The sequence below is a fragment of the Eutrigla gurnardus genome (assembly GCF_963514095.1).
Source record: "Eutrigla gurnardus genome assembly, chromosome: 5".
Lineage (NCBI taxonomy): Eukaryota > Metazoa > Chordata > Actinopteri > Perciformes > Triglidae > Eutrigla > Eutrigla gurnardus.
In genome coordinates this window covers 22798284-22811889 of record NC_139919.1, presented here as the reverse complement: position 1 = coordinate 22811889, position 13606 = coordinate 22798284, and the positions used below count along the sequence as shown (strand labels likewise).

General features: G+C 43.9%; 1 protein-coding gene across 2 annotated transcripts in view; it reads right to left on the bottom strand.

The window, feature by feature from the left end:
* The window catches only part of apbb2a (amyloid beta (A4) precursor protein-binding, family B, member 2a), a 33876-nt gene that overhangs the window by 13539 nt on the left and 6731 nt on the right, over positions 1-13606 (bottom strand). For both annotated transcript variants that reach the window (XM_084009269.1, XM_084009270.1), the window contains exons 7-8: positions 12108-12254; positions 11447-11574 (exon numbers count right to left, since the gene is read on the bottom strand). In XM_084009269.1, the coding sequence (XP_083865395.1) occupies positions 11447-11574; positions 12108-12254 (275 nt within the window). The remainder of the gene's footprint in view (positions 1-11446; positions 11575-12107; positions 12255-13606) is intronic.

Sequence of the window (13606 nt, the reverse complement as noted above, 5' to 3'; positions counted from 1 at the left end):
CTATTGATGCTTTTGTTATTTGCACTATCCTCTTTGCTGCTGTAACCCTGTAAATTTCCCCACCGTGGGAATAATAAAGGATTATCTTATCATGTAAACTCAAGATCAGGACATGACCACAGTGCCCCGCCGACACCCGTCTCAGCTTGTTGGCACTGAGGAGTAGTTATCTCTGACCTCAATTAATGGAGGTGTGACACATGGGAGGGAGGGAGACAGCGAATCGACAAACAAGACAAAAAGATGAATGACACAAAGACCTTGGGGATGTAAGGAGAGTTTTTGGCAGAAGATTGAGGAGGGAAGACAGACAGATAGATAAAATGTGGAGAGAGGGGAGTGATAAAGGCGGGAGGCCAGACAGCTGAAATGAAAAGGTGGGAGCGAAGGTGTAGAGGTACAAGGTGCAAGACTAATTACGGGCTGGACGGTGGAGGAAGAGGTGGGGAGTGAAAAGGAGAGGTAAAAAGAGGTATGAGATGAAAGCTATGAAAGCAGAGAGATGAGTTATAGCAATACTCCCACCACTCGTGTTCTTTCTCTCCCTGTCTGCGCTCCACATATTTCCAGAGCTGCATAAAGGATGACTGACTCACTACTATCAATCTCTCTTTGATCCTGATTGCTGCGAGGCAGGCTCGCCTGGAGAGGATGCGTACAACTCAGAGATGAAATAAGGTCACGGCTGCAGACGTATGGCCAACTGAGGAAGTCACGCAGAGCCGTCGGTGTCTGCAGCTCTGACATCAACACCACTATCAGTAGTACAAACAGCACAGTTGCACAATAGTAACGTTAGGATGTGTCCAAGGGAAACCCACAGTCTCACACTCAAACACGGTTTTAGTTTGTGATATTCAAAGCCATTTCAGTTATTTGTTTAGATCCCCTACGCCTGAAATGATTTTTTCCCCATTCATTAAACAGCAAAAAAAGCCAGCAAATAGGTTTTAGAAATATCATAAGCTGCTGACAAATACTGATGACAAATGTAAGAATCTATAATGCACAATGCTGGGGAGTAATGATCGTGAGGTTAATTGTGAAATTGATGTCTTTGCCTCTATTATAATGGTTTTCTGCATGAAATATAATATTGATTGTTAAATGCAAGAAAGCTGCAGCCAAAGCTGGGTTTCTCTCACACTCGTGTTTGAGATGATGGTTGAAGAGCTGCTGCGACGAGTTGAAGAAAGTCTTTAAAGTGGATGCAAAATGGCCAAGACTGCTTTTTTTTGTGTTTTTTTCCATTGACACCAACTTTGTTTTCATCTGGACCTCTTCCCCTGATATACACGTCCTCTGGGGTTTAGAGCAAAGGCATGCAATATGGCCCAATGAAATTCTGACTTATGTTCCCACTTTTAAAAGGATGATATTTCCGGAGCATGCCATATAACCAGGGTTTGATTCCAGCCTTGAGACCCCGACTCTACACTGTCCTCTGTCATAAACAAGCAGAAACAAGTAAACAAAGGTCTTATGGCCTCGACAACTAAATGGGTCCAGGAATGTAGCGTATTTTCCCCTTTTCACTCTCTGCCAGAAACATTACAATTAGCAAACGTAATGCTCAATAATTTAAACTTATTTTCCCTGATAATACTGTATAATTAAAATGCAAGTGGTATCAACAGATTTGCTCCAGAATGACTTCACTGTGCATCTTCAGGTGCTAAAACGCAGTGATAAAACTAAAGTGTCCACAACCGCTGCAGTAAATGAGGCTTTTTAAGAGGCAGTGGAAACAACACAAATGGAAGTGGTCCCCAGTCTGCTCTGCTGTGCTTTCCACTGCTCGGTAGCTTTGAGTATCACTCAGTGGAGACCCTCCAAACCATCTGTCACACACACACACACACACACGAACACATAGCAGAGCACTTCACACACACTTTGACTATCAAACAGCTTTACCGAGTGTCTGGGTAGCACCGCCGCTATGCTAATGCTCTTACATATGCTAATGGGAAACAACCAAATGCTGATTAGAAATGTCTGAGGATGTTCTTGTGACTCTCCCGTCAGCAGAAAGTAGACCAGCAGGCGGTGACGGATCAAGTGTACAGCGTGTGTGTGTGTGTGTGTGTGTGTGTGTGTGTGTGTGTGTGTGTATGTGTGTGTGTGTGTGTGTATGTGTGTGTGTGTGTGTGTGTGTGTGTGTGTGTGTGTGTGTATGTGTGTGTGTGTGTGTGTATGTGTGTGTGTGTGTGTGTGTGTGTGTGTGTGTGTGTGTGTGTATGTGTGTGTGTATGTGTGTGTGTATGTGTGTGTGTGTGTGTGTGTGTGTGTTCTTGGGGGGAAACGATCGACTGCAACTGAACTGGTGACTCTACGATTACTGACAGCGTTGTGATTTTGGCTTTATTCCAAAGTGGATGTGGATCTGGTCCAGTTTATCAGTGAGATTCAACGCTGAACCGTGACAGGTGAGAGTGGAGACCACAGCTGGATGGTGATTTAGAGGAAACCCTTTCATCACACTGTAAAGAGAATGAAAAAACACCTCCCAGGTATATTTATATTTAGCAGCTGTTTCCCTACAATTATTCCCTTTCAAAAAAGTAACACTTGCGTGAAACTCTTGTTTTAAAAGCTTGCTTAAAAACTGGATGCAGGGTGAAGATGAATACGATTATCAGTACAAAAGCAATATGAAGCCATAAAGACGACAGCTGTTATAATATTCATGAGAATTATAAGAAGCAGTAAAAGATAAATCCATCGTGAAGCTCCCTTTTGTGAGTGCTGAAAAAGTGAGGGAACATTTCTTCTGTCACGGCCTGGAAAATTCATTTGGAAATACATATTTTCGATGAATTAAAATTCTGTTGATAGACCTTGTTAATCTAGATGCGGCTATTCGGCTGGAAAATTCTTCATTTTCATTTGTACAAGAGCAATAAACATTGCGTTTGTGTCTCCAGAAAGCCGTGTATGTTTCTAATGACCGAAGTTAATTGTAGTTTGTTGTAATGGAACGTAGAATAGGGCGATAAAAGCCGGAGATAAAACCAGAGCGAAGGGATGCAAAGTAAACACTTTACAGAATCGTTAATAGAACTTTACAGAGCTGCTGACAGATATTGGCTTAGTTATACAGAACCCTGCACTATTGATGCAATGTCGGTGTCCACTAACTGCTATTTGCAGTTGTCTTTTGCATGGCTAGATATCCAATTTTGAGTCTGCTACCATTATCAATATTTGAGACATTTTACATTTTTTAAAGGATCCCTACACACTCCCTTTTTTATGGTCATTTTCCTTATAATAATTGAGGGAATTAGATGGTGTCATACTTTGTACAGATTTTAGATGATGAAGACTAGAAGCTGGGGTGAACGTCTATTCTGGCTGCCTCAAAAATCCACCAATCAGAACCTTTAAAAGAGAATATTGTATCTTATTGGTTCAATCCATATCAAAAAACTAAATGTAAACACGACAATGTGGTTTTAAGGGGACTAAACGTGTCTGGTGAGTCTTAAGTTTACCAAGAAAGAAATGAGACACTTCATCAGTGAGTGGACAGACCCACACTATCACATTTCCCAAAATGTTCCTTCAAGGACAGAAAAGTGTCTTCGAAGCAGGATTTTGGAGTTAATTTGGATCTCACTAAAAGCAACACCAGTAAAAACCACAGATGCACCGGAGTACTTAAAGTCTGTGTGACAACGCGGTAAAACCCCTCTGCGACCTGGTGAATTAGTCATGGCCCACAGCCATTAAGCCTAATGTAGAATGTCTGTGCATAATTATCTCTCTACGCCGTAAACTTGTTTACAGCACCAAGATGAGCAGCAGAAAATGAGCACCAGGGCCAGAGGGCGAAGCAGTGAAGGAGGAGGAGGTACCACATGACACGCCATGTCTCCCTGCACACAAATACCCATACACACACACACAAATCATCAATATTGCCCAAGGCAGCAAAGAAGTAGGCCAAAATCAAGTCAAAATAAAAATAAAACTGTTGTCTACGGTGTATTAAATAGCGTATACACAGCCCACGGCGGTGCCTGTGTGATATGAACCGACGGTTGATGTTGTTTACAGCAAAAGCAATGCATCGGTTTGATTCGCCCTCGGTGCCTCTGCATCATCTCTAAGAAACCGCACACACGTACAAAGCTGATGGTGAGAACAGTGTCTTACTATTAGGGAGAACACACACACACACACACACACACACACACACACACACACACACACACACACACACACAAGCCCAGTTTATGTTGAGGCAGCTTTGTGACCCATTTGCAAGCATTCTGGTGTGGCAGAGAGGCAAATGAGAGAGGGAGGGGCAACAAGCTGAGGAGGCGCCCGTGTGTCAACACTCGTCGTAGTTCATTACATATTTAAGAGCAGAGATGGGTGGGTGGGCGAGGTGAAAAAACAGAGGAAATGTGTGTGTGTGTGTGTGTGTGTGTGTGTGTGTGTGTTTTAGGGGGATGAGGGGAAGAAAGAGTGATTTGGGTGGGCGAGAGAGGGAAAAAGATTATGTCCTGCTGTTCTCTCTGCTGCTCTTGATCATTTATACATCACACTGCTCTGGATTGTGTGTGTGTGTGTGTGTGTGTGTGTGTGTGTGTGTGTGTGTGTGTGCACAACTGCTGATATTCTCAACTGAGACAGAGCTTCAGTGAGATGTCACTTCAGTACAACGCCCCCCCATGCACACTTCTAATGTGTGTGTGTGTGTGTGTGTGTGTGTGTGTGTGTGTGTGTGTGTGTGTGTGTGTGAGACAGAGAGAGAGAGAGAGAGAGAGAGAGAGAGAGAGAGAGAGAGAGAGAGATAAATAGAGTGTGTGGGAGAGTGCAGGGATTTGGTGTCGGGTTGGTGTAGAGTTATGCCAAGCATTATTCACAGTGCAGTTGGGATCTTACTGTATGCATATAACCTAATTAGCTGCATGTGCCATACATCATTATGTTTCATGCAATAATTAGATGTCTTTCTCTCACTCTCTCTCTCTCATGCTACTTGCGTTGCATTTTTAAAGGGTCAGTACACCCATTTTACGAAGAAAAAACTTTTGAATTGAGTTTGATTGATTCATTTTTTTGTGGTCTTAAGTGATATTAAATGGATCATTTTGGGGTTTTGGATTGTTGGTCAGAAAAAAGAAGACTTGGACTTGGGCTTAAACAAATTGTAACGGGCATTCTTTGCCATTTTTGACATTGAATAGTTAAATAATTGATGTGATAAGAAAATAATAGTTGTTTAGCTTACTCAGAACATTCAATTGATAATCCATTTAACAACAATTGACTGTGTGTTTTGTGGATTATCAAAAGAAGCAGTATCAGGACAACTCCATTATATTGGGGTCGGGGGAGAAATCTCAAACCTGGGCAGATAAGGCCAAAACTGTCTGTATGTTTAGATATCACAAAAGATGAGTAAAAAGGTAAATTTTTTTCCATTTGAACTCTTAGGGGCGCTCTCATTAATTACCTTGTTTTTTACTTCTAATCTAATTCCAAATCATGTGTTTGTGAGTCATCTCATCCTGAGCTGCAGAAAGATTTTCAATCATAACGATTAAGTGATAAATGTATTCTTCTCTGTCAAACTATGTAAATCCTTTGAATCAATTGAGATATTGATTGAAGTAACTCTGGGGAGATGAACTGACCACCTGAAACATTTATTCTGCAAGGCATGTCGACATCTGCCTTCCCGATAACAGATCTACGTCAAGAACTTCCAAGGAGCGGAGAATTCAAGTATATTGAGCTTAAACAGTCAGTGGCCATTTCTGCTGTCTGTGAATAGATATCGGGGCTACATGCAGACACGCCATCGTCCTGCTGTGTGATCAGCAAATATCAGCGTCACCTCACACCGCTGCCCACCGCGGCCTGGGACCAGCGAGGGTATTATGGGGAGGAGATTTATGGGCTGGCGGGGGGAAAGGGGAGGGGATCTATAGGAGGAAAAGGAAGAGTACTCTGTCAGGAAGACAGGGATTATTGCAGGTGAGCCTCACAATACTAATGCAAAGAAAGAAGGAAGAAATGCTTGGGGTTTTTTTTCAGGGTTTTGTATACCTGATTGCTTTTGTGATTGCGTGTGTGTGTGTGTGTGTGTGTGTGTGTGTCTGACATGTGACTCTGGCCTGTAGAGTGATTGGGGACACAGCTCCGACCATAATGACCCTTTGGAGAATGAGGGTTCCTGGGAGGCTGGGTGGACACATCCTGACACGAGGAGTGTGTGTGTGTGTGTGTGTGTGTGTGTGTGTGTGTGTGTGTGTGTGTGTGTGTGTGTGTGTGTGTGTGTGTGTGTGTATGTGTGTGTGGGAGTGATGAATCGTGAGTAGATGGAAGGAGCTGACGTGGAGGAGCGATGACTTACAGGCCAAAGAGAGAGGTCTGTATGGGGCTCAAATCGGAGCAGGAGTGGGAAGGAAAGGCCATCAATCACTCTGGCGTCTATCGAGTGGGTCTAGGTGTTTGGAGCCCGTCCCTGGTGGCCCTCAGTGGGGGCCTTGCATGTTAATTAAGGTGACTGGGGCCTTGACATCAGCAAATAAGCTGCGGATCAACTGGGCCGCAGCAACTGAACCAGTGACTGCTACAACCCAAACACGCACAAACTCTCTCCATTGACATAAACGGAGGTGATCGCCAGGGTGTGTTCAGCATTAAAATATTAATGACTCCGTTGGCTCTCCTCTCATCTCCTCTTCTCTGCTCCCTTCTTCTCCCCTCTCTCTCCTTTTCTACAATCCATAGCTGTCCACAGAAGGTCAGCAGTGGTGGGGGAAATAAGTGCGAGCTGGAGGGAATAAGCAAGCGCACGCTGGCCACTAATGAATATGAATGAAACGTGAAATCAGCGTGTGTTTGTGTCATTATGTGTTTATGCATGCGTGTGTGTTGCATGCGCGCTGGCACATCTGCTGATGAGCCATTAGTGAAGGAAGGTGACGATAATTCTCTTTAATAGCAGGAAACACACATAGACATCAAAGGGTTTTTACAGAGGACTATATTTAAGGCGTGAATCACAGCGGCACACGCGCCCTTAGCTTTAAAACACCAAAGTCTCAATCCTAATAAGTGTCACACGGCAAGGACAAGAAAACAAGCAGGACCTGCCCCCCTAATGTCGTAAATCATTTCACTCTCGTTCTTCGCTTAGTGTTTCCCTGCTCATCGCTCATCCTCCTCGTTGCTCCTCCTCCTCTGCTTATTATGGGAGATACTCAGGGAGGGAGAGAGGGAAATTCCACATATGCATACAGTGAAGGCATTTTTCATGTATGCACACACACACACACACACACACACACACACACACACACACACACACACACACACACCTCACCTAAATAAATTCAGCATGTAGCGCAATATGTCAAAAACAGTAATATTTTGGGTCTGCAGAACACACGCAGACATAAACCAAGTGCAAAATCAAACACTTCCAAAAAGCAGTGACACACACTTTGACAAATTCCCGTCGCACATCCAGACTCTTTAATCCTCTCTTTCTCAATCCCCCCTTTTGCTCACTTCATATTTCTCTCCCTCTCTCTTCCTTTCTTTCACTCTCTTACGCCTTTTCGTTCTTATCCGGCTCCCTGAACGTCTCGCTCATGTCTCAGTGACTCCGGCTGCAAACCTGCCGCTGCCAGCCGGCATCCCTACACTTGACAGCTAGCCAGTCAGGGAGAGAGAGAGGGGAGAGGGAGAGAGAGGGATGGAGAGAGAGAGAGAGGGATGGAGAGAGAGAGAGAGAGAAAGAGAGAAACAAAGTACACAGCTTGAAGTCAAACACACAGCAGGTGGCTGAGAAGTAAATGAGTGAAAAATGGAGGGAAAGCTAATGAAGGAAAGTGAGGCTGGGAGCTGTGTGTTGTGTCGTCTGTGCAAACGGAGCGGATGGAAATCAACAGAGGAGAGAGACATGGGGAAATATTGAGATAGCAAAGGAGGCGGCATAATGAATGACTGTGAGGAGAGAGACGGATGGATGGATGGAAGGATGGATGGATGGATGGATGGATGGATGGATGGATGGATGGATGGATGGATGGATGGAGGGAACAAATAAGAGATAGGGGTACTCACACAAGCAGACATGCTCGCCCTGTAACAGACGACTACTTCCTCTCGTTGTTAGCTCCAAACCCACGGTGACATTGCTACCGCCGCGGTACCCGGGGGGTAAAGTCGTCCTGCCTGCCTCCTCTCTTCTTCTCCTTCTTTTTTCAAAATTTCTCTTGGGCTCTTTTTCCCCTTTTCCTCTCCCTCTTTCCTTCCCCTCCCCCCTGCTTCTCCTTCTCCTCTTCCTCCTTCTCCTCTTCCCTCTGCTACACTTTTTTTTCTCTCCCCTCTACGGTCGGCTTCCTTCGCTTTGCTCGCTCAGACCAAAGAACCCCCTGCAAAGTCCTGCCGTGTCCTGCTCAGTGCGAGCAGGGAAGCATGCACTGCCTCTCCCTCCCTCACTGGCTCTCCATCGCTCTGTTTATGCCCCGCTCTCTCTCAAAACCACAGCCACTTTTTCCCCCTGTTTGTCTAGTATCTCCTCCTCTCTCCAGTTGCTTCTATCTTTGTCTCTCCCTCTCTTGTCTTACTGAAGCTGGGAGAAAAAAAAAGGGGGAAAGGCTTACACCCTGTAAAAAGTGCACCGATGGGACTAACAAAGGGAGGCAAAAAAGAAGAAGAGGCAAAGCTGTGCAGCCAATGGCACAAAGACGAGGCAGAAAGAGCGCCGGAGACAAAGAGTGGAAATAGCGCAAGAGCATTACAGACAGAAAGAGGGGATGGGGAAGAAGGGGAAAACGTAGACACACCCGCTCATTCCCCACACATATACAAACAGAGTGCTCCAGTTATAGACCTATGACTTCATCAATTCAAACCCACGTGCAGTGACACACACACACACACACACACACACACACACACACACACACACACATACACACGCATGAAAACGGGTGTACGGAGTCGGACTTGCTGAGTGCTCCAAATATAGACTCATGACTTCATCGAGGAGCTAACACCCCCCCACCCCACCCCCCTGTCCCGCGGCTCCCGCCCTGCTTCAGAGAGGGGGACTCATTCATATTGAATCAAGCTGAAAGGGAGAGAGAGAACATTCAGGACAAGACTAGCAATATTCCCCAGACAGATGTATTGAGACAGAGACAGTAGATAGAGAGAGAGAGAGAACAGGATGGAGAGAGTTTTACTTTGAGTTACCCTCCTGCATGCACACTGCTTTCTCAGGCCAGCCATACACTAGACAGTGTGGACACTTAAGTATATGGATAAATAAAGTATACATGTGATTGCTGAACATCTAACTTCAAAGTGATGGGCATTCATTTTGTTAAACTAATTCATTTCCAAATGTTTTGGATTCAAATCAAGGCTGTTTCCAGACCAGACTGTTAATTATTTTTTGTTTTTTTTGTATGTGTTTCTTAAAAGAATCATAGTTAGAAGAACCTAAGAATAATGACCAATCAAAATGACAGCAACATCTCACCAACAATGTTGAAGCCTGCTATCACAACACTAGCCCGAGGCAGACTCACCAAGCGACCAGTAAATAAATAACAAAAAAAAAAGATATGAATCATAATATAACACACATAAAATATACACATTTCATTCATTGATATGCCATGAGCCCTGCGGCTATAAACTAAACCAACATACACATTAGGAAGTAGACAGATTATATCGATAGTATAATGAGCATTCTGAGTAAACACAAATCAGCTACAATATGTCAGCTCCTCTGGATGCACAGACTTTGAGCACAGCGCACTCTAGTGGCGGGACTTAGCTATTCCAACCTTCAATCGCGTTCTCGTATCAGGCACACACATTCCATCCCTCTACAGAAAGCATAAAATAATTTGCTGCATACAGAAAGTGCATTGTGTTCTCAGAGCATCGAATATCTTCTAAGTCACACACACACACACACACACACACACACACACACACACACACACACACACACACACACACACACACACACACACACACACACATACACACACACTCCCAGCCAGGCCGGGATTATAATACATTCAAAACCATGAGCCTTAAACCAAACAGTGCAGACGGCAGATTTAAAAGTGCTGGTGGGAGGAGAGGATGAAGAGAGTGGAGGCTGTAATGCTGTGTATGTGTGTGTGTGTGTGTGTGTGTGTGTGTGTGTGTGTGTGTGTGTGAGAGAGAGAGAGAGAGAGAGAGAGAGAGAGAGAGAGATGGAGTGAGAGAAGGGAGGATAAGAGGGAGAGCTATAGTCTGGGGCGACCATCCCATCTTCCCTCCACTACAAGCTTTATCCATTACCGCTGAGAAAGACAGCAACTGAAAGTTTCTCTATCCACTGAGATGGAAGAGGATGAAGGGACTCTCTTTCTTTCTTTCCCCCTCTTTATCTATCTCTCACACACACTCACACACACACACACACCTATGTTGTTGGAGGGAGACAAGTGTGGGAGGGCGCATCCCTCTGTGTGTGAAAGAGACTACGGTGGCACTTAAAAGACAAGGAGAAAGAGAGAAACAGGAAGAGGGATAGAAGGTAACGCTGCGAGTGAAGGTTAAGAGATCAAGCTTTTTTACACAGACGCTATTCTTAACTCCACTTCCACCCCGATCCCATAACAGCTGATTACACATGTCAGACTGGATGAAAAAAAACCTCCTCCACTCTTCCTTCTTCCCTTTGTCACTGTGTTTGTCTGAAGTGAATCTCCCAAACAATCTTAGCTCTTAATGGTTTAAACATTTAGGACTGAGAAGATATCTTGCCGTCAGGATGCTGCGTGTGTATGTTGAGTGTGTATGGCCACGTGTGCATATGCAAATACATACCTCATACATATTACATATATGCACGTATGTATATCACATTAGCACTAATGTTTCCAGATGCGTGTGAAGCGGTAGCTCCGTGGGCTAATGGAACCCCTGAGGGGCCCATATCAATGAGGGCTTAGCTTGTCCCCGCCATTAGCAGCCGTGCTAGCCTCAGCACACTGTCAGCTCAATCCTGAAAGGTTAAGACCGTGGGACATTGCCAAATGACTGAAGGTCAGTCTGGGATGGAAACATGGAACAATGAGCATAATTGTGCAGTTTCGAATTGGGTTTTGTGCAAATAGGCATAGAATAATAATGAGGCTGATTTCTCTGGCGATTAGTTAATACTCCTGAATCAGCGAGAATGTACCACACATGCATTTTATAGTGTTTAATGCACGGTGTATTTACACACAATTATGTGCATGTCTGAAGCTTGATTTATGTGTTTGGTGTGTTCTTTTTTGTATGTATGTCAATGGTTCCAGGGAATGTGAGAATCACTAAAACAGCCGGATCAACAAGTCAGTTACTGGCTGTGAATTCATACAGCAACAAAAAATAAAAAAAGGAAAAGAAAACCTACCTGTCGTGGTCTCGGCCGACTCCCCAGACACGGATGCTACTGATTGGCTGAGAGTGGAGCAGACTGCGATCATCTGGGTCGACCAGGGTCAACATGCGGTCTTGAAGCACCAGCATCATCCCTTTGCCCTGTAAGACCACGAACAACGATACGTGATAGCTGTGGTTCACAACCTGGTGTTGCAAGATGTTTTTGGGTAATTCGATGAAAAAAAAATATCTCTGTCTTTATTTATTTTTTGTATTATTTCTAAACCTTGCTTTTTAATGTGACATAGTTTAGACTCTTCAGGCCTCGAACAACTACAAGTAAAGATGGGATCTCTTAAAATAATTAGGGATACTATCAGCCAGGAGCAAAAGTCCACTGCATTCACAAATAATTACAAGGTAAGCACTAAAAAATGTTGTCCTTTTACACTTTTTTTCTTGAAAAAAAAAAAAAACATCAGCAGCAGTCTATCCCTAACCCCTAACCCTTAACTTAACCATAACCCCCTAACCCTAATTCTAATCCCTTAACCCTAACCCCCTAACCCCTAACCCTGAGAAGGAAAATCACTCTTTGGTTGAACTTCTTGAAAAAGTTTGGAAACAGCCCACTGTAGTAAACATACTGTGTATGTTATGTGACGACCTGTGTCTGCTGCTGACACACTGACCTCTCCCCAGACCCCGGCTGAGTCCCGTATGTCCCTCCTGCAGTAGGACAGCTGTCTGATACAGTGGTGGACAGACACACTGCTCCTCCCCTCACACAGGTCCTGTTCTGCCATTTCCACCCAGCCCAGAGATCGCACTGGAAACGACTGGGAGACACACGATGCACACATGTTCAGTGTTCAATCTCAAAACAGGTCTTCATTTTTTATTACTTATGATATCACTTTTATCACCAAAAATAATTTCTGCAATTTCAGAACAGGCTGATGTTGCTAAAGTCCCACAAGAAATAAGGTTGGTCAGACGAATATTTAAAAAAAGGCATAATTTAGCTGCAAATCTAAAACCAAGTAGCCGCAAAATTTGGAAAAAATCTATCTGTTCCTTTTTGCATTATATAACTTTACAGCAAACACTGTTCCAGATCAGAAGAAGTTCCTCTTGAAGTTGAATTTTGCTTAGAGAGAAGCAGCACCAAAGGCATGGACGGCTACTGTACCATCACAAGCCAGCCATCAGAGAGAGGTTTGAATGGGGAAGACAACGCATGAAATATAAAAGACTGTGCGTGTGTGTATGTGTGTGTGTGTGTGTGTGTGTAGACTGCCTCAGGCCAGCAGCTATTACCATCCACCCCACTCTCTTCCTTTAATCATTTCTCTTTCTGTCTTCTCTGCTGAGCAAAATGCATTTCTAAAATCTCCATGCAACATTGCCAAGCAAGCACTTCAGCATACACATACACACACACACACACACACACACACACACACACACACACACACACACACACACACACACACACACACACACACACACACACACACACACACACACACACACACACACACACACACACACACCATCTCCCTCTCTCTTGCATTGACCATATTAATCCCTCTTGTTTTCTTCCTCATTAAACTTTCACACATCCTAAGAATAAATCTGAATTCCCACACTTCTTCCCCTGTGTTTCTGGGTACCACTGAGATATCTGAGTATCTCAAGCTTTTATTTCACTTGAATTTTAATTAATAACGCATAAGTATAAGTCTCATGTTCTGTCCTTTGTGATTTACGTTTGGAAGAACAAATTAGAGACTCAACAATAACACTTAGAGGGTACTTTTGGTTTCGTAATCCTAAATATGATGCATCTTTATCACGCACAGTTGTGTAACTTATTTAACTTGAATTAACTGTTGGGTTGATTAAATATGACCTTTGCAATACAATAATACAAATAATGGTGAAATGTGTTTTCCATATGCTTGTTCATCCAGCAGAAAGCTAGTTTGGCTGAAAAACATATTCACCATAGCTCAGTTCACAAAGTGACCACTGAGTGGCACTGCAACGAACAGAGAGAGACAGGACAGGTGGCAGTGAGCAGGTTCATTACGTCATCGCAAACAAAGCCTGGTGACTCCCCTTCATCGACTCATACATGATTTGCTGAAAAGCTGATGTCTGGTTCAAAAATTTACATAAAAATTGA